This window comes from Carcharodon carcharias, chromosome 4 (genome assembly GCF_017639515.1).
Source record: "Carcharodon carcharias isolate sCarCar2 chromosome 4, sCarCar2.pri, whole genome shotgun sequence".
Taxonomy (NCBI): Eukaryota; Metazoa; Chordata; class Chondrichthyes; order Lamniformes; family Lamnidae; genus Carcharodon; species Carcharodon carcharias.
Window position 1 is genome coordinate 72,816,802 of NC_054470.1, and position 18,366 is coordinate 72,835,167.

The window sequence follows — 18,366 nt, forward strand, 5'->3', positions numbered from 1 at the left end:
GTCAATAAAAGGGCATCTAAGAATTAATAACTAGACTTAATTTTCTGTGGCAAGTTATGTGCAACTATAAAGCTCACAGGGAGGTTAAGGACAAGATACTATTTTCGCAAACCTAATTGTAAAGTGGCACAAATTATTCAATAATATGCTGCTTCACAATCCATAGAGTATGTGCCACAAGTTACTTGCTTTTAAGTAAAATTGTTGCCACTGCACTATTTTCACTGTGCACCACCACATTGCTGCCACTTTACAATATTCACATTTCAGAACACAAAGTTCCTTCAGGAAAAAATTTTGAACTGTAATCATACCAAGTAAATAATTTTGCAGCGACCTCAAAAATAATGAAAATGAAAGACTAGTTCACTAGCCCTAAGACACAAACGTGCAAGTCACTACACTGAATTGCCATATTCTTCCTCAATGACTGGGTCCAGGTGTGACAACTCATTTAGACATCTGACAGAATATCTCAATTTAGTTTACGTGTTAGTAAGACCTACACATCATTTATGGGATTTCTTAGCAGAAACCATTTTAGCACAAGAGGGCAAGAAAGAACTACTGAGGAGTTTAACTCATAAACCACACTCTAGAGAATTACACTGAAACACCTCAGTTTAATCTGGGCCACGGCCACAATGAACAATTATTCTCCTTTCTGGAACTTCCCCCACTCCCCCATTTCCTCCAATCTTTCCAGTTCAAAGTGCACACTACCAATTTTTACCTCCTCGTAAGATTCATAATGTAGAATGTATTAGCAAAACTACTGCTTCAACTTACCACTAAAATCATCTCACAATCTGCCTTTTGTTCAGCCTCTCTCTTCCATTTCCCCTTGTTTAGACTCTACCCACCCAGAGCTTTGACTCTTTCTGCTATTCTGTTTTATTCCTCTGGTTCCGCCTACATCTCCATCTGCAACTGGAATGATCTCCAAGCCTTCCATAGCTACAAACAGATTTCTCTAATTATAAGTATTCTCCATGGAGCACTATTTTGCAGGTGTGTTAGGACAACTAAAGCAAATGTCTCATTGCAATGTACCAATTCAAGATAATTAATTTCAATGGGCTATGTTTAGAGAAGGACTTGCCCATGATTGTATTCACCCCAGGGCAGCCACCTTTTTAACCACTACTTAACTGCTACATCAGAACTCACGGTTTCCAATAGCAGGAATATACCAATGCACTTAGCAAGAGGTGGGTGCATAGATAGTTGGTTCTTCTTCACAGAAAACACAGTAAATGCAAACATTAACATTTCAGAAACTAGCTTTGCATTACCATGCTGTAAGTTTCTGACTCGTCTGGGGTTGTCGATTTAACTTTTCTGTCGGATTCTCTCCTCCTACTCCCCATTTTGTCTGTTCGATCTTTCTGTGACTCTCGGGAACTCCCACCTTGGGTATGGTTCTTTCTGTCAGTGCTTGCAGTTTTGCTTCGTTCGTATCGCTGATATTCATCCTTCTTAAAGGTAGATACATGTCTACCTTTTGAAATGGAAGCCTTTATGTTGTCTCCTGCAGATGGGCAGGAAGACCTTTTGCTAACTTGCCGCATCGAATGGCTTGAGGATTTCTGCCTTTTCCCATCACCACTGTCAGCCCTCTCCTTTTCATTTTTTCTTTTTGATGCTGTTCAATACAGAAATTTAACACCCTTTATGTCTCAAAAAAATGTATCAAAATCATTAGTAAGCAAAACAAACAGCTTAAAGGTATTGCACAAGTGAAAGTATAATGGTTCCATTGTAAGGGAGGCTGATATCTATTAACTATAAACAAAAATAGAAAGTTTGATTAAATAAAACATGCGCTTGCATGTTTTTATTTGCAATAAAGGATATCCTTTCAAAAACATATTGACTGTGGTTATGTAGAGTCTGCTGAAATTGCCTTTTGTTACTGGCTGTGTCACAAGTTAAAACACATGAAGTAATGTTTTAAAACATTAAAGCTACTGTACAATCAAAAGCAGAATTTTCTTGATAAAGTACAAAACATGCTGACCAAATAAAGTGTGGCTGAGCTGCACTTTGCCTTCAGCATAGAAATACAAGTCAAAACTGATGTATTGAGACAGGACACATGCTAAGCAATCCAAAACAAGATGAGAAAAATTAACCCTTAAACAGGTGATCCACTTAAAAATCTCTAGCCTAGCCATTTTCCTCTTAATTAAAAAGTTTTCAGCTCACAAATTAGTGGTGAATCAAACCCAAAGATCATATACCTTAATTTTAAAAACTGAGCATTCAGTTTCAAGGCAAATCCAAAATGAAAAAAAAGTCTATTATAGGCTGCATTTTCAAGTACCATACACCAAGAAGCATTATTGCTTTCATAGTGTATGCAAACCAATTGTACTCAGCCACATTAGCTCAAAAAGCTCTTCCAGTGGCATCGTGAAACCATAAAACAAGAGTCTGCGAACCAAAAAGCACCATGATGCCAAACTCACCTTTCTTCTCACTAACGTCTTGTTCACTTTCGGGATTATAAAGCTCATCATCTTGGTCGGGAGCTTCCGTCAAGATATCATCCAAAACATTGACTTCACCATCTAGAAGACAAGAAATGTAACTTGCCTTACACCACTGCTTTGCCACAAGTACATCAAGTACAATAGCTTACAAAGGGTGGCGTGTTACAATTTTACAAACAAATTTTTACATAGCCTTTCAATATAATTTTTTTCTGCAAGAATAAAGAGTGAATTTCTGTGAAAATGTTTATTGTTGTATTTTCAATCAGGATGCACTCTGAATACATTTCACACTTCACATTTCCACCCATAAACATTATCTTGTCTGCTCTGTGCAGTGATGATGCCAGAGCTGCTGTCTTACTTTTTTTGTCAGTTTCCACCTCAGTGTTTTCTTCTCTTCTCCAACTGCCACCTGTTCTTATTTTCCCATATTAGAATCAGAGAATGTTACTGCATAATAATGGACCATTATGAGAAGTGGCGGAGTGTGGTAATGTCACTGGACTAATAATCTTGAGGCCCAGGCTAATGCTCTGGGGGACAGAGGATCAAATCCCACCATGGCAGCTGGTGGAATTTAAATTCAATTAAGTAGTAAATCTGGAATTGAAAACTCATCTCACATCCCATGGAACTGTCAATTGTCATAAAAATCCATTTACTTCACAAATGTCTTTTAGGGAAGGAAATCTGCCATCCTTACCTGGTCTGGCCGACATGTGCTCCAGACCCACAATAATGTGGCTGATGCATAACTGCCCTCTGAAATGGCCTAGCAAGCCACTCACCTTAAGGGCAATTAGGGTTGGGCAACAAATGCTGGCCTTGCCAGAGATGCCCACATCCCATGAAAGAATAAATTAAAAACAAGGCTGCACCAGTCCTTTTTTCCCCAAACATGATGCCTTGGCTAACCACATTATAAACCTCACCTCTGCATCCAAAAGAAAAATTCACTCTTCCACCATAACCCCACTGTTCACCCACCGCCCAGCTTCTCTCAGCAAGATCGCATGCAGACATGAAGTGAAGTCCTGCATGGTGCCATGCTTGGAGCTTTATGTTTGCCATCTTTCTGACAAGTGTTGACTGGGAACAAATACTAAACCGATAGGTTAAATGGCTAAGCTGGGGACTGGGCTTATGGGTGGCAGATATAGTGATGCAGTTGAGTCCTAGAAATCAAGCAGCTGGATTGGTCACTTGAGACTTGAGGGGTCACTTGAGGGGCGGCAGAACCAATGAGCATGTAAAACAAGTAAATAGGCAAAGAGTTAGATTAGCCATTACCCAGTATTTCTTTTTCACAGACTGATTGCCCTCTGGTTCAAGTATCGGGCAAATGTGGATTCTGGCAATCCCGAAAAACAAAGTTTAGCAGGTCCTTGGGGGAAGATATTTCAAATTATCAAAGGCAAGTTGCAGAGATCTGGGAGGAGATTCATTAGTTGTCACGGTTCCTAAGAGATCACTTGTTTTTTTCAAAAAAGAAACAGCCTCTCCCAGGAGAACATGCAACATGCAGATTAATGATGTTAATGATGAGCTGCTCCATGGCTAGATAAGGCAGGTTAGATCAATCACACTCATTTTCTCCTCTTTCATATTTCCATAACTATTTATAGGCAACTAATAGACTAAACTACAGAAAAGATATCCCCCATTAACGTTGAACACAACCAAAACCCCATGCCGCAGTTATACTTTACATCCTGCTCTCTGCAGAACAACAGCTTCCACAAGATCCAGTCCAATATCTCACACAGCTTCCAATGGGTTTGCTTCTCTCCATTTCCCCGAGTTGTAACATTGACCAACTGTCATGAGGTGTTCCTCAGTTTTCAAAGAAGTCCCGAACCAAATCGCCAACTCCAGCTATTTTTTTCACCCTCAAGACAAACTGCCCAGATTCCTTAGATGGCCATGGGGTGCATTCCTTCGAACAGAGACCATCTTCCCTCCCACATTCTGCTTCAGTAGCAAGCAGGGAACCAGCTTCTCCTCTCTGCTGGTCACAATAACTGCAGTCCTTTGGGTGTGCTTCTCTCTCAGGTCTCATTTTCTGCCCAAAACTTGGAGACTGAAAGTCTATCCACAGTCAGCACAGCTGTTCATGCTTTTATGTATAGGTGTGAGCATCTTGCACCTTCTCCCCGGTAAGTCAACCGGCAGCACCCCACAGTAACCAATCGACCCAGACTTGTCCTCCAGCAGAATGTGGAGCTAGTCACATGACTCTTCCTTCCACCATTTTACCTGGATTTATTGACAGACTCAAAACAATCATATAAAACCTCATTCATAACAATACACCCAAAATTACTCAGCCTCTCATCATAGGACAATTCTTTCATCCCAGAAGCCAATTTAGTACCTTTGCTGTATCACCTCCAATGTAAGTATATCCTCCTTTAAACACCAAAACTGCACATTCAACTCCAGCATAGTCTCGCCAAAGCCCTATACAGTCCCCTTGCAATAAAAGCCAAAATGCCATTTGCCTTCCCAATTCCTTGCTGTACTTGCACGCTAATTTTGTGTTCCTTGTAAGGGTACATCCAAGAGCTCCTGAACATCAACAATTCCAGCTCTCTTAAAAAATATTTCTTTTTCTGCTCTTACTGCCAACATGAATAACCTCACACACCTCACATTACATTCCATCTGCCACCTTGTTACTCACTAGCTTAATCTATATCTCTTCGCATCCTCCTCACAGCTTATATTTCCACCTAGCTTTCCATGGTCAGCAAACTTAGATACACCACTCTTGGTCTCTTTGTTGAAATCATTAATAGGGATTGTAAAGTGCTGAGGCCCCAGCATTGATCCTTGCAGCACTCCACTAGTTAGTCTGCCAACTTGAAAATGCATGTTTATTCTGACTCTCCGCTTCCTGTCCATTAACCAATCCTGTATCCATGCTAACATATTACCCTAAACTCCATGCGCCCTAAATATATTATTCCCAATTGTGTTATAGTCCTATAAAACCAGTTTTATAAACAGAATAAGAGCAGAGTTTGAACACAAGTAAAAGGATAATATTCAGACATTGAACCACTGTAAAATATCTGCACCAGTGAGGGTTGAAATGCTTCAACTACAACAACTTGGATTCAATTGTAGTAAAATGTCTCAGGGTGCTACACAGGAGCATTAAACAAAGTTTAACAAAATACATAAAGGGATATTAGGGAAGATGACCAAAGGCTTAGTCCAGGAGTTAAGCTTGAAGGAGCTTCTCAAAACAAGAGAGGAATGGAGGGGAAGCTTAGAGAAATTGCCATAAATTAAAGCCTTCACAGCTGAAGTCAGTGGTGAAATGATTAAAATAAGGGGATGCTTGAGACCAAAATTGAAGGAGCAAGAGATATGAGAATTGTTTGGCTGGCAGGATTACACAGATAAGGAGGAATAAAGCCACTGAGAAATTTGAAAACAAGGATGATAAATTAACCAAAAGTCAATGTAGGACAGCACACAGGGTGAAGAACGAATGGGACTTACTACACATCAAGACATAGGCAACAGTTTACATAGGCCAGGCTTGCGTCCAACTCTAGAGACAAGGATGAGGATTTCAACAAATGAACTGAGACAAGTGATAGCTAAGTGATATTATGATGGTGGAAGTAGGCTGTCTTAGTGGAGTGGATGTGTGATCGGAAGCTCATCTTCAGTGAAATGTTACACCAAGCTTGCAAAGAGTTTGGTTCAGTCTCTGGCAGTTGCCAGGTATAGGGATGGAGTCAGTGGCTAGGGGGTGGTTTGCAATGGGGGCGGAAGACAATAATCTTCCCAATACTTAGCAAGAGGGCATTTTTGCACCAGTGCCAGGTGCCAGACAAGCAGTGTGATAATTTAGAGGCAGTGAAGGGGTCAAAGGAGGTGGTTGAAAGATACAGCTAGGTATCATCAATACACTGGTTTCCAGAAGATGCTGGGAGGGGCAGCATATAAACAAGGAATAGGAGCAGATCAAGACCGATCCTTGGGGAACACCAAAGATTAATAGTGCAGGAGCAGGAAAAGAAGCCATTGCTGTTTCGCTGGCTACAACTGGATAACTAAGTATGGAACCAGGCGTATCCCAGTTGGATGATTGCAAAGAGGCACTGGAGGAGGATAGTGTGGCCAACTGTGTCAAAGGCCGCAGACAGATCGAGAAAGACAAAGAGGGGTCATTTATGGTACTCTAGCAGGGACAGAAACCAGATTGGAATTCCGGAAAAAATAGACAAGGGTTTTGGAGGTGAAAACACATTCAAGGGCTTTAGAGAGGAAAGGAAAGTTAAACATGGGCTGGTAATTTGCAAGGACAGAGCATGTCAAAAGTTGTTTTTTGATTGGGGTGGGGGGGTACAATGGCAAATTTGAATGGGGGACCGTTCCTGAGAAGATGGAGAACTGTTAACATCGCTAACATGGGGACCTGAAAGGGAAGCTGAGCAGTCAGTGATTTAGTTGGATTAGGGTCAAAGGAGCATAAGGTGGGACACACAGACAAGATGAGCTCAGAGAAGGCACATGAGACAGCAGAGAAAAGATTAAAGTTCCAGCTCGTGCAGAAAGGAACCTTAGACGATGTTTAGGCTAGAAGGAAGTGCAAAGGCAGCAGATTCACTGGTCTTAATCTTAGGGAACGGTGATAAGAGTCATACCAGGTGGAGCAGCCAGTCTCTGTGAAAGCAATGATTTTAATGAGGAATTACAACATTGAAGGTAGAGGCAAGAGTGTAGTTCAGGCCATTAGCTGAAAAACGTTGTATGAATGGTCAGCAAAAGGCTACATAGTTGGGAATCTGTAGATGAATTGGGAGGGAGATTTTTTTCCAGGGGCAGAGACTGAAGGAAGTACGGTTGTGAGGTGAAAGTGAATGGAAAGCGATTGAAGAACGTGATCAGAGATGGCCTTATCCATGGCTGACGTCATGAAAACAAGGCCACATGAGATGCAAGGTCAAGAGAATGAATTGTGTATATTAGTCTGGCATGGTAACTTAGGTCAGGTCACCGTCAGTGAAACAAAGCTGATTTTTGTTTTCATTTTCTCACCTCAAAAGTCACAGCTGGATTGCGTGCTAGATAATGATATTATTTTTAAACGTACACTGGGGAATAGAAGAAACTGAGTAGAGTATCAGTGTAGATTTGTCTCATAACAGAAGCATTACATTGTGTGAAAACGTACTCCAGGTGTTATGTTAGCAGACAATTCCCTTGATCATCTAATGCATGTGTTTTCTCATCAGGCAGCTGGTGTAAACCACCTCAGCATTAACAAGAACCAAAGTTAATGTTCCCTACCAAATAGGAGAACAACCATGGATAATCTTTGGATTTCAGATCTTTAATCAACAATTCCAGGCAGACCAGCTCAGGAAATCTATCTGGAGCCTTACTAGTTTGAAAAGCTTGGCTTCTCATTCTTTTAGTCAACTTTGGAGGAGATTACATCCTTGATTTCATACAAATCATGTAAAACACAAGTAAACTGCAACTACTTTTGGGATATTTTCTTCCAAATTGGTCAATATTTACGGCCTAAGGAACTGCACCTTTTAAATTTTGCACTATAGCAGTGGTCATCCTTCTTCCCACTCAGGGCTAACTAGAAACAGGACTAAATAATGAATGGAAGAGACACAAGAAGAGGTGCACGCTTCACTGGAAAAGGCTGAATAGACTAGGTGCAGGATATTCAGACAGTTGTGGCAAGATTAATACAGCAAGGGAGCAGCATTTTGAGACTCAGGGCAAAGGGCATTTGATTGTGAGAGAGGTGGGGATGGACAGGTAGAAAGGGAGAGGATGACAGCAGACTAGAGAATAGGAATTTGCAGCAATCTGGAGCAAAGGTACGGAAGCAGGGTTGGGAGGTGACTTGTTTGAACACAGCATTTCCTTCAGAACCAGGAGCAGCAGAGAAGCCACTGAAGTGCTAAGTGAAACCTGGGGCTTCGACTGTGGCTATTATTCCTACTGGTGGGCAAACAGAGAAACAAAGGGACAGAGACAGTTGCACAATTGCAGGTCCTAATTTTACAGCTTAAGTACCAACCGTTGTTATCCACAGGCTGAGAGAAATGAGCAAAGTGCAAAACTGTTAAACAAACCCCACAAATATTCGAGAAATATATTAAAAATTCTAATCCTTGGAAAGAAAGGCAAACCAGGCAACAGTCTTACTTTTTACAGAGAATGCACTGCTGGCTGATTCTTCATGCTTAACAAACTAACCCAAAATTAAACCACAGCAGTACCCTCCCTAGAATGGTACAAACTAACGTTGTCCTTAAACTGAGTGGTTGCGAGGCTAGTCCAGAGGGCAGTTAAGGGTCAACCACATTACCGCGGGTCTGGAGTCACATGTGGGCCAGAATTAGGGGACACTGTTTAAAAATAAGGGGTTGCTCATTTAAGACAGTAATGAGGAGAAATTTTGTTTGAGGGTTGTGAGCATTTGGAACTCTCTTCCTCAAAAGGCAGTAGAAGCAGAGTCTTTGAATATTTTTAAGGCAGAGCTGGACAGATTCTTGATTAACAAGGGGGTGAAAGGTTATCGGGAGTAGACAGGAATATGGGGTTGAGGTTACAATCAGGTCAGCCATGATCTTATCAAATGGCAGAGCAGGCTCGAGGGGCCGAGTGGCCTACTCCTGCTTCTATTCATATGTAAATAAAAGCAAATTACTGCAGATACCGGAAATGTAAAAGAAAGACGGAAAATGCTGGAAGAACTCAACAGTTCTGACAGTGAAGAGGAGTCGTGTGGATTCAAAATGTTAACTCTTGTTTCTCCATCCACAGATGCTGTCAGACCTGATTATTTCTAGCATTTTCTGGGCTTCAAATTTCCAGCATCACACTATGTTGCTCTTGAATCTGCTTTAGCTGTTGACTGAGGAATAATAATAGTCTGAACAGCAGGAGAATGCCCCTGATCTTTTCCAGTGCTATAGGATCTTTTAGGATCACCTGAGGGAGCAGACAGGGCCTCAATTTAAGATCATCTCTGAAAGCCAGCTCCAACAATATAGCACTCCCTCATTTCTGCTTGGAGCGTCAACTAGGATTGTGTTCAGGTCTCCAGAATGCCACTCAAACACAGTCTGACTCTAAAGCAACAGAGAAAACTACAGCACTTCTCCAGATGATAGACCTGCTGGTGCAGCATTCCCAGGACACACGTGCAGAGGCAGTCTCTGATTCCCCTGACTGGGAGGAATCATACAATGGTCACAGCACAGAGGAAGACCATTTGGCCCATTGTGTCCATACTAGCTCTCTATAAAAGCCACTCAGCTCATCCCATTCGCCTTAGCCCTGCAAAATCAGGAATTTACCCAATTCCCTTTTGACAGCCCCCATTGTCCCAGCCTCCACCACACTTTGGTAGTACAATCCAGATCCTAACCACACTCTGCACCAAATACTTTTCATATCACCATTGACCATTTTGCCATTCACCTGGAATCGGTCTCCTAAGGTTCTCAACCCTTCAGTCAGCTGGAACAATTTCTATCTGCTCTATCCAGACACCTCATGGTTTTGAATAGCTATCAATTCTCCTCTCAAACTTCTTCTCCAAGACTAGCAGCCCTAGTTTCTTCAGTATATATATGAAACTGAAGTTATTCATCACTGGAACCTTTCTCGTGAATCTTTTCTGTACCCCCCGTAATGCCTTCACATCGTCCTGGTGTGATGCCCAAAATTGGACACAATACTCCAGTTGAGGTTGAATCATTGTTTTATTCAGGTCTGTCATAACTACTCTATGCCCCATTAATAAAACCCAGGTTGCCGTACCCTTTATTAACCATTTTCCTAAGTTGCTTTACCACCTTCAATGGTTTCTGCACAGATAACCCCAGATCCCGCTACTTCTGCACTCCGTTCAAAATTGCAACATTTTATATTGCCCCTGCGCGCTCTGCTCTTCCTGACACCGGGGGGTGGGGGGGGGGGGGTAGGGTAGAGGCCTCGGGAATCGGCTCCGACATCAGTAACATGGCGGCGAGGTCTCCACACCCTCACCCCGGAGCTGTCCAAATGTTGTAGCACCACGCAGATTGGGGGGGTGGGGGGGCAGAGCAGGAGATGGAGCCGGGCACAATGTTATAATTTTCCCCCCACCCGAAAGGCGTGCATCGCCGCCATCCCCGTAGCTGCTTGCCTTCCCTCTCCCGCTTCCCAACTCGCTTCTTCTAAACAAAAGAGGCCCTGACCCTTCGCGGTTCTCTTCCCCTCTTCGGCTCGCAACCACGCACCAAGGCAGAGTGGCGGCGCTGGTGCCTAAGTTTACCTTTATCGTCCCGAATTTCGGCCGCCATGGATGATGTGGGGAGGCTCGCCTCGTTCCGCCCCAAGGGCTGTGCTGTCGCCACTGCCGACTGTCCGCTGCTCGCAAAATGGCGCCGCCAACCAGGGCCGCCGTCATCCCACAGGCCTCCGCGCCGCCTCGCGTCACAATGGGCGCCGCCACGACGTCACAATCAGCATTCCCCCTCCCCCACGCGGACTTAGCAGTCACCAGGAGGACTAAATTTTGGAAAGTTTTCAGTGGGGAACTTGCTGAGTGAGCCTTGCATTGTTTTTGATTCAATGTGCAACAGATTTAAGCCGCTATTAACATAACTCTAATAGTACAGTTTAAAGATAAACTCAAAATCTGCAATCAAATTGCTGGAACACAACAGTATTTATGACAAAAGATCCACAGACTCTCCCATACAATGGCCTTTCTTTTTCTTATGGTCTTACTCTGTGATAGTAATCCCAGTTTTCTATTATCGAAAAATGTTTAAACCATCCATGAGAAAATAAATCGAAATGACATTTAAATTAACACAAAGGAATTATAGCAGGAACATTAAGTGGTGCCTATAAACTAGAGGATGTTAAACCATATTTGTGTCCTTGCATCTGTTTTATCTCCTTATTGCTGTAAGGAAGAGTTCAATCACAACAGGAAAGTGGTTTTAATGCACCTCTTAAAGGCTACTGCTTTAACCAAGCTTTTGCCACCACTCGCGTAGGGACATAGAAAAAAGAGTACGCCATTCAGCCCCTTGAGCCAGTTCTGCCAATTGTTTCGATCATGGCTCATCTACATCTTAACTCCCTTTACCTGTCTTTGTTCCATAATCATCTTAAACTCTTCAGTTAGATTACCCCTTAAACTATGCTCAAGGAAATTTAGTATGTTCTGTCTCCATAATTCAACCCCTCAAGCTCCAGTATCATTCTGGTGTTTCTTTGCTGCATCCCCTGGAGAGGCAGCGCCCAGAACTGAATGTAGGGGGTGGGATGGTCTTAGAAGAATTTTCAAAACTGCAGTATAACTTCCACCCATTGTATTACAGCCCCGGGGAGATGATGGCATAGTGGTATTTTTGCTGGACTACTAATCCAGACACCAGGGTAATGCCAAGGGGACACAGGTTCAAATCCTGCCACAGCTGTTGGGGGAATTGTCAACTGATGTAAAAAACCCGCCTTTAGGGAAGGAAATCTGCCATCTTTACCTGGTCCTCTAGCCTATATATGATTCCAGACCCACAGCAATGTGGTTGACTCTTAAAAATGGCATCAAACTGCTAAAGGGGAAAAAAAACAAGAAAGAAAATGGAGGGATCGCCTGGCATCGACTTAGGCACTGGAAATGACATAGGCAATCTCAGCCCTGTCGACCCTGCAAAGTCCTCCTCAGTAACATGTGGGGACTAGTGCCAAAATTGGCAGACTAATCAAACAACAACCTGACATAGTCATCCTCACGATCATCCATACATACCTTACAGATAATGTCCCAGACACCACCATCACCATCCCAGGGTATGTCCTGTCCCACTGGCAGGACAGGCCTGGCAGAGGTGGCAGCACAGTGGTATACATTTGGGAGGGAGTTGCTTTGGGAGTCCTCAGCATTGACTCTGGACCCCATGAAATCTCATGGCATCAGGTCAAACATGGGCAAGGAAACCGCCCGCTGATTACCACGTACCACCCTCCCTCAGCTGATGAATTAGTGCTCCTCCATGTTGAACACCACTTGGAAGGTGGCAAGGGCACAGAATGTACTTTGGATGGAGGACTTCAATGTCCATCACCAAGAGTGGCTCAGTAGCACCACTACTGACTGAGCTGGCCGAGTCCTAAAGGACATAGCTGCCAGACTGGGTCTGTGGCAGGCGGTAAGGGAACCAACAAGGGGAAAAAACATACTTGACCTCATCCTTGCCAACCTACCTTCCGCACATGCATCTGTCCATGACCATATTGGTAGGAGTGACCACCACACAGTCATTGTAGAGACATTGAGGATACCCTCCGTAATGTTGCGTGGTACTACCACCGTGCTAAATGGGATAGATTTTGAACAGATCTATCAACTCAAGACTGATGCATCCATGAGGCACTGTGGGCCATCAGCAGCAGCAGAATTGTATACAACCACAATCTGTAACCTCATGACCCGTCATAACCCCCACTCTACCATTACCATCAAGCTAGGGGATCAACCCTGCTTCAATGAAGAGTACTAGAGGGCATGCCAGGAGCAGCACCAGGCATACCTAAAAATGACGCGTCAACCTGGTGAAGCTATAACACAGGACCACATGCCTGCCAAACAGCATAAGCAACAAATGATAGACAGAGCTAAGCGATACCACAACTAGCAGATCAGATCTAAGCACTGCAGTCCTGCCACATCCAGTAGTAAATGGTGGTGGACAATTAAGCAACTCACTGGAGAAGAAGGCTCTACAAATATCCCCAATCTCAATGATGGGGGAGCCCAGCACATCAGTGCAAAAGATAAGGCTGAAGCATTTGCTACAATCTTCAGCCAGAGGTATTAAATGGATGATCTATCTCAGCCTCCTCCACAGGGCCCAGCATCACAGATGCCGATCCTCAGCCAATTCAATTCACTGCACGTGATATCAAGAAACAGCTGATGGCACTGGATACTGCAAAGGCTATGGGCCCTGACAATATTCCGGCAATAGTATTGAAGACTTGTGCTCCAGGACTTGCCACGCCCCTAGCCAAGCTGTTCCAGTACAGCTACAACACTGGCATCTACCTGGCTATGTGGAAAATTGCCCAGGTATATCTTGTTAACAAAAAGCAGGACAAATCCAACCCAGCAAATTACCGCCCCATTAGTCTACTCTCGATCATCAGTAAAGTAATGGAAGGGGTCATCAACAATGCTATCAAGCAGCACTTTATTAGCAATAACCTGCTCACTGATGCCCAGTTTGTGTTCCGCCAGGGTCACTCAGCTCCTGACCTCATTAAAGCCTTGGTTCAAACATGCACAAAAGAGCTGAACTCCCAAGGTGAGGTGAGAGTGACTGTCCTTGACATCAAGGCTGCTTTTAATGCAGTGTGGCATTAAGGAGCCCTAGCAAAACTGGATTCAATGGGAATCAGGGAGAAAACTCTTCGCTGGTTGGATTCATACCTAGCACAAAGGAAGTTGGTTGTGGTTGTTGGAGATCGGCCATCTCAGCTTCAGGACATCACCACAGGAGTTCCTTAGGATAGTGTCCTTGGCCCAACCATCTTCAACTGCTTCATCAATGACCTTCCTTCCATTATAAGCTCAGAAGTGGCGATGTTCACTGATGATTGCACGATGTTCAGCACCATTCGCGACATCTCAGATACTGAAGTAGTCCATGTCCAAATGCAGCAAGACCTGGACAATATGTAGGCTTGGTTGATAATGGCAAACATTCACATCACACAAGTGCCAGGCAATGACCTTATCCAGCAAGAGAGAATCTCATCATCTCTCCTTGACATTCCATGACATTACCATCACTGAATCCCCCACTATCAACATCCTGGGAGTTAATATTGACCACAAACTGAACTGGACTAACCATATAAATACTGTGGCTACAAGAGCAGGTCAGAGGCTAGGAATCGTGTGACAATTTACTGACCTCCTGCTTCCCCAAAGCCTGTCCACCATCTGCAAGGCACAAGTCAGGAGTATGATGGAATACTCCCCATTTGCCTGGATGAGTGCAGCTCCCACAACACTCAAGAAGCTTGACACCGTCCAAGACAAAGCAGCCTGCTTGATTGGCACCACATCCACAAACATTCACTCCCTCCACCACCAATGCACAGTGGCAGCAGTGTGTACCATCTACAAGATGCATTGCATCGCCAAGGCTCCTTCGACAGCACCTTCAAAACCCATGACCACTACCATCTAGAAGGATAAGGCAGCAGATAGATGGGAACAACACCACTTGGAAGTTCCCCTCCAAGCCACTCACCATCCTGACTTGGAAATATATGGTCATTCCTTCACTGTCACTGGGTCAAAATCCTGGAACTCCCTCCCTAACAGTGCTGTGGGTGTACCCACACACATGGACTGCAGCAGTTCAAGAAGGCAGCTTACCACCACCTTCTGAAGGGCAACTAGGGGTTGGGATCGAGGCGAGGGGGGGGCGGGGATCGAGGCGAGGGGGGGCGGGGATCGAGGCGAGGGGGGGCCAAGCCAGCAAAGCCCACACCCCATGAATGAATTAAAAAAAGATAAAGGAAGGCTAGCACTCCATTAACCTTTTTAATTATTTTTGTACACGAGTTTTTAGTGATTTATGTAAATAGTCCTGCTCCACCACAGTTCTTGTATTTAGAGATTATGTCTCCCTTTTAGGCTTGGTGTCAGTTTTGTATGACGGCGCTCCTGTGAAGCACCTAGGGAAGTATTTCTTAGGTTGAAGGTACTACATAAATGCAAGCTGTTGCCCCACTTTGGGGACAACTCAAGATGACCATTCCCCTCTCCGGTCACCCAAAACAACGATCTGCTCCGACTTTTCACCTGCTTTTCTAGCAAGCTTAACGTACATGTGCAAGATCGATGTTGTGCCATGGGAATACATTATATAAGTGTGTTTATTTTTTTTTGGAGGGATGGTTTGTTTTCTGTAAAAATAACTATTACAAAACAGGCATTGGAGCATATTATGTTTAAATGTTAAGATTTGACAAAACAAGTAGTGCATTTTAGCAACACATTCTGTTTCGGGATGGTGAATGTAAGGCTTTCCAGCTTTAATTTATTATAGCACAACGTAAGCATGATAAAAATAACTTTCATTTATATTACACCTTTCCCCTCCAGCTCTACAATTCTCTGAAATCACTGTGTATCCCTAATTCTGGCCTCTTGTGGCCACTCTACTTTAATCGGTCTGTCATTGGCAGCTTTTCTTTCAGTTACCTAAACTCTGAAATTCCCTCCCAGACTCTTCGCCTGCCAACCATAAGGTTGGACAGGCAGCATTGATAATTAGTTTAATTGGCTATTTAATGGCCTTAACAGGCCTTTGACAGTTCGGCAAGCGGGCAGCCGCCACCAGCTTGCACCCATCAAACGAAAGATCTGAATGATGCGTGGTGAAGTTGAGAGGCATGCCCAATGTCACCTCGTGTCATTTTATGCATCGGCAAACAGGGCCCGCACGCCAACGTGAAAATTCTCCCCTAAGATTTTAAGCTCCTTAAAATCCACATCTTAGGCCAAACTTTTGGTTATCTGTCATATCTCCTTATATGGCATGATGTCAATTCTTGCCTGATTATGCTCCTGTAAAGCACCTCAGGACATGTTACAAGTTAAAGGCACTATTTAAGTGCAAGTTATTTTTGTTGCTATTGTTCCATAGCTTTTTCTATCAATTTTCCTTTTGCCATCCTTTGATGAAAATGTCCTTACAGGAATGTAGTTCTGTGGGAATTGGCTCCCCTCTCATTCTTTGCCAAAGTGGCCATTTGTTTAATATGAGCCTATGCAGTGAGTGCTGAAGCTATTCAGCTTTGGGATGTGGTGGTGGTGTAGTGGGAGGTGGGAGTGGCGGTGCAGTGATATCGTACCCTATACTGATTCTTCCCTTACCTGCTGTCCCTACATTATTTTGAGATAAAGTTGCTTTATAATGACTAAAAGCAGACTATAACCAATGTAATATAATAAATGGAGAAGAGTCATACGGACTCAAAATGTTAACTGTTTCTCTCCCCACAGATGCTGCCAGACCTGCTGAGTTTTCCCACCATTTTCTGTTTTCATTTCAAATTTCCAGCATCCACAGTATTTTGCTTTTATATAACCAGTGTTATATCAGCCTTCCTAACACAGGTTGCTGAGGCTAATTGTATAAACATGGTACTGCTTTAGCTGAAAACAGCTAATTCAGCAGAGATTGTGGACCATCCTTAAATCTTCTTAATCAAAGTAGGTCAGTGACTTAACCAAATAACTTAACCCTGTATTTTGTTTATAGTGCTATTGTGGTCACTGGGTTCCTTTATAACCCTTTATAAACTTGCTGCCACTGCTGACGATTAGATCCAAAATAGAAACTGACCACATTGCTGTTTAGAAAACGGAGTTTTTCTTCAGTTTTTTTAATAATTAACATCTGGGTAATTGAAATAGCCCATGGTAAGTATCCTGATTTTTTTTATAAGCCAGTTTGATTTTTAAAAATGCCCTTGTCTATTGCCCAACAAGAGGGAGTGCATTTAGTCTTAGGAAATGAAGCTGGGCAAGTGGATGACCATTTTGGAAATAGTGACCATAATACAGTTAGATTTAGCGTCGTTATGGAAAAGGATAAAGCTAAAATATGGATAAAAATTCTAAACTGGGGAAAGATAAATTTTATGGGCAGGATTTTATGCATCAGCGAGCGGAGGTAAAATGATGTGCAGTGACGTCATGCGGAACTCCCAGTGTCACCGTGCCCCATTTAAATTTTCAGGTAGGCGGGGGCGCAGCAAAATCAGCTGCACGCCGGCCGACCTGTCAATGGCCAATTGAGGCCATTGATACAGTCAATTAAGTAATTAAAGGACCTGCCCGTCCAACCTTAAGGTTGGCGGGCAGGCCAGGAGCCACAGGAGGGATGAGGTTTCATTTAAGTTTTAGAAAAATTTAATAAAGTTTTTGTAAAAATTATGGACATGTCCCAACTCATGTGACAGTGTCACATGAGGGGACATGTTAGGAAAATTTTATTTTTCTATTTTTAGCTTTTTTACATTTAGAGCTGATCTCCCTGAGGCTGCACTTAGCCTCAGGGAGATGAGTGTGCTCTTTTGTGCGCATGCGCGAAACAGCGCACCCTCAATTTTGGGCTTCTCCCCCCCACCCGTACAGATGTCACACTGGGCGGGCCTTAGTTGGCCTGCCCATATAAAATGGTGCCGCGCCCCGAAATGGGGGCGCCGATCAGAAGCGCACCTGTGCGTACCCGCCTTTCAACTTTGCCCCTGATGGGGGGAAAATCCTGCCCTATGATGCTGAGAGATGATTTGGTGAAAGTGGACTAGTTTCAGCCACTTAAAAGGAAATCAGTGATAGATAAGTGGGAGGAATTCAAAAGTGAGATTCTACAGGCACAGCGTAGACATGTCCCCATAAAGAAAAAGGGTGGTACTGCCAAATCTAGAGCCCCCTGGTCATCTAGAAGTATACAAGGTAAAATAAAGCAGAAAAAGAAAGCTTACGACAGGCACAAAAAACTTAATACTGTAGAAACCCTAAAGGAGTATAGAAAGTACAGGGGTGAAATAAAAAAAGGTAATCACGAAAGCAAAGAGATGATATGAAAAAATATTGTCAGGTAAAATTAAAGAAAACCCAAAGATGTTTCATCAGTACATTAAGAATAAGGGAATAACTAAGGAAAGGGTAAGGCCTATCAAAGATGTACATGGTAACTTGTGTGCTAATGCTGAAGATGTGGGCAGGGTTCTCAATAAGTACTTTGTCTCTGTCTTCACTGAGAAGAGGAATGATGCAGATATTCTAGTT

The 18,366-nt window shown here is 43.3% G+C and overlaps 1 protein-coding gene across 6 annotated transcripts in view; it reads right to left on the bottom strand.

The window, feature by feature from the left end:
- Positions 1-10,941, bottom strand: part of ythdc1 (YTH domain containing 1) — a 43,476-nt gene extending 32,535 nt beyond the window's left edge. For all 6 annotated transcript variants that reach the window (XM_041185800.1, XM_041185799.1, XM_041185798.1 and 3 more), the window contains exons 1-3: positions 10,810-10,941; positions 2,472-2,573; positions 1,296-1,645 (exon numbers count right to left, since the gene is read on the bottom strand). In XM_041185800.1, the coding sequence (XP_041041734.1) occupies positions 1,296-1,645; positions 2,472-2,573; positions 10,810-10,837 (480 nt within the window). In that variant the 5' untranslated portion in view covers positions 10,838-10,941. The remainder of the gene's footprint in view (positions 1-1,295; positions 1,646-2,471; positions 2,574-10,809) is intronic.
- Positions 10,942-18,366: the final 7,425 nt, after the last annotated feature.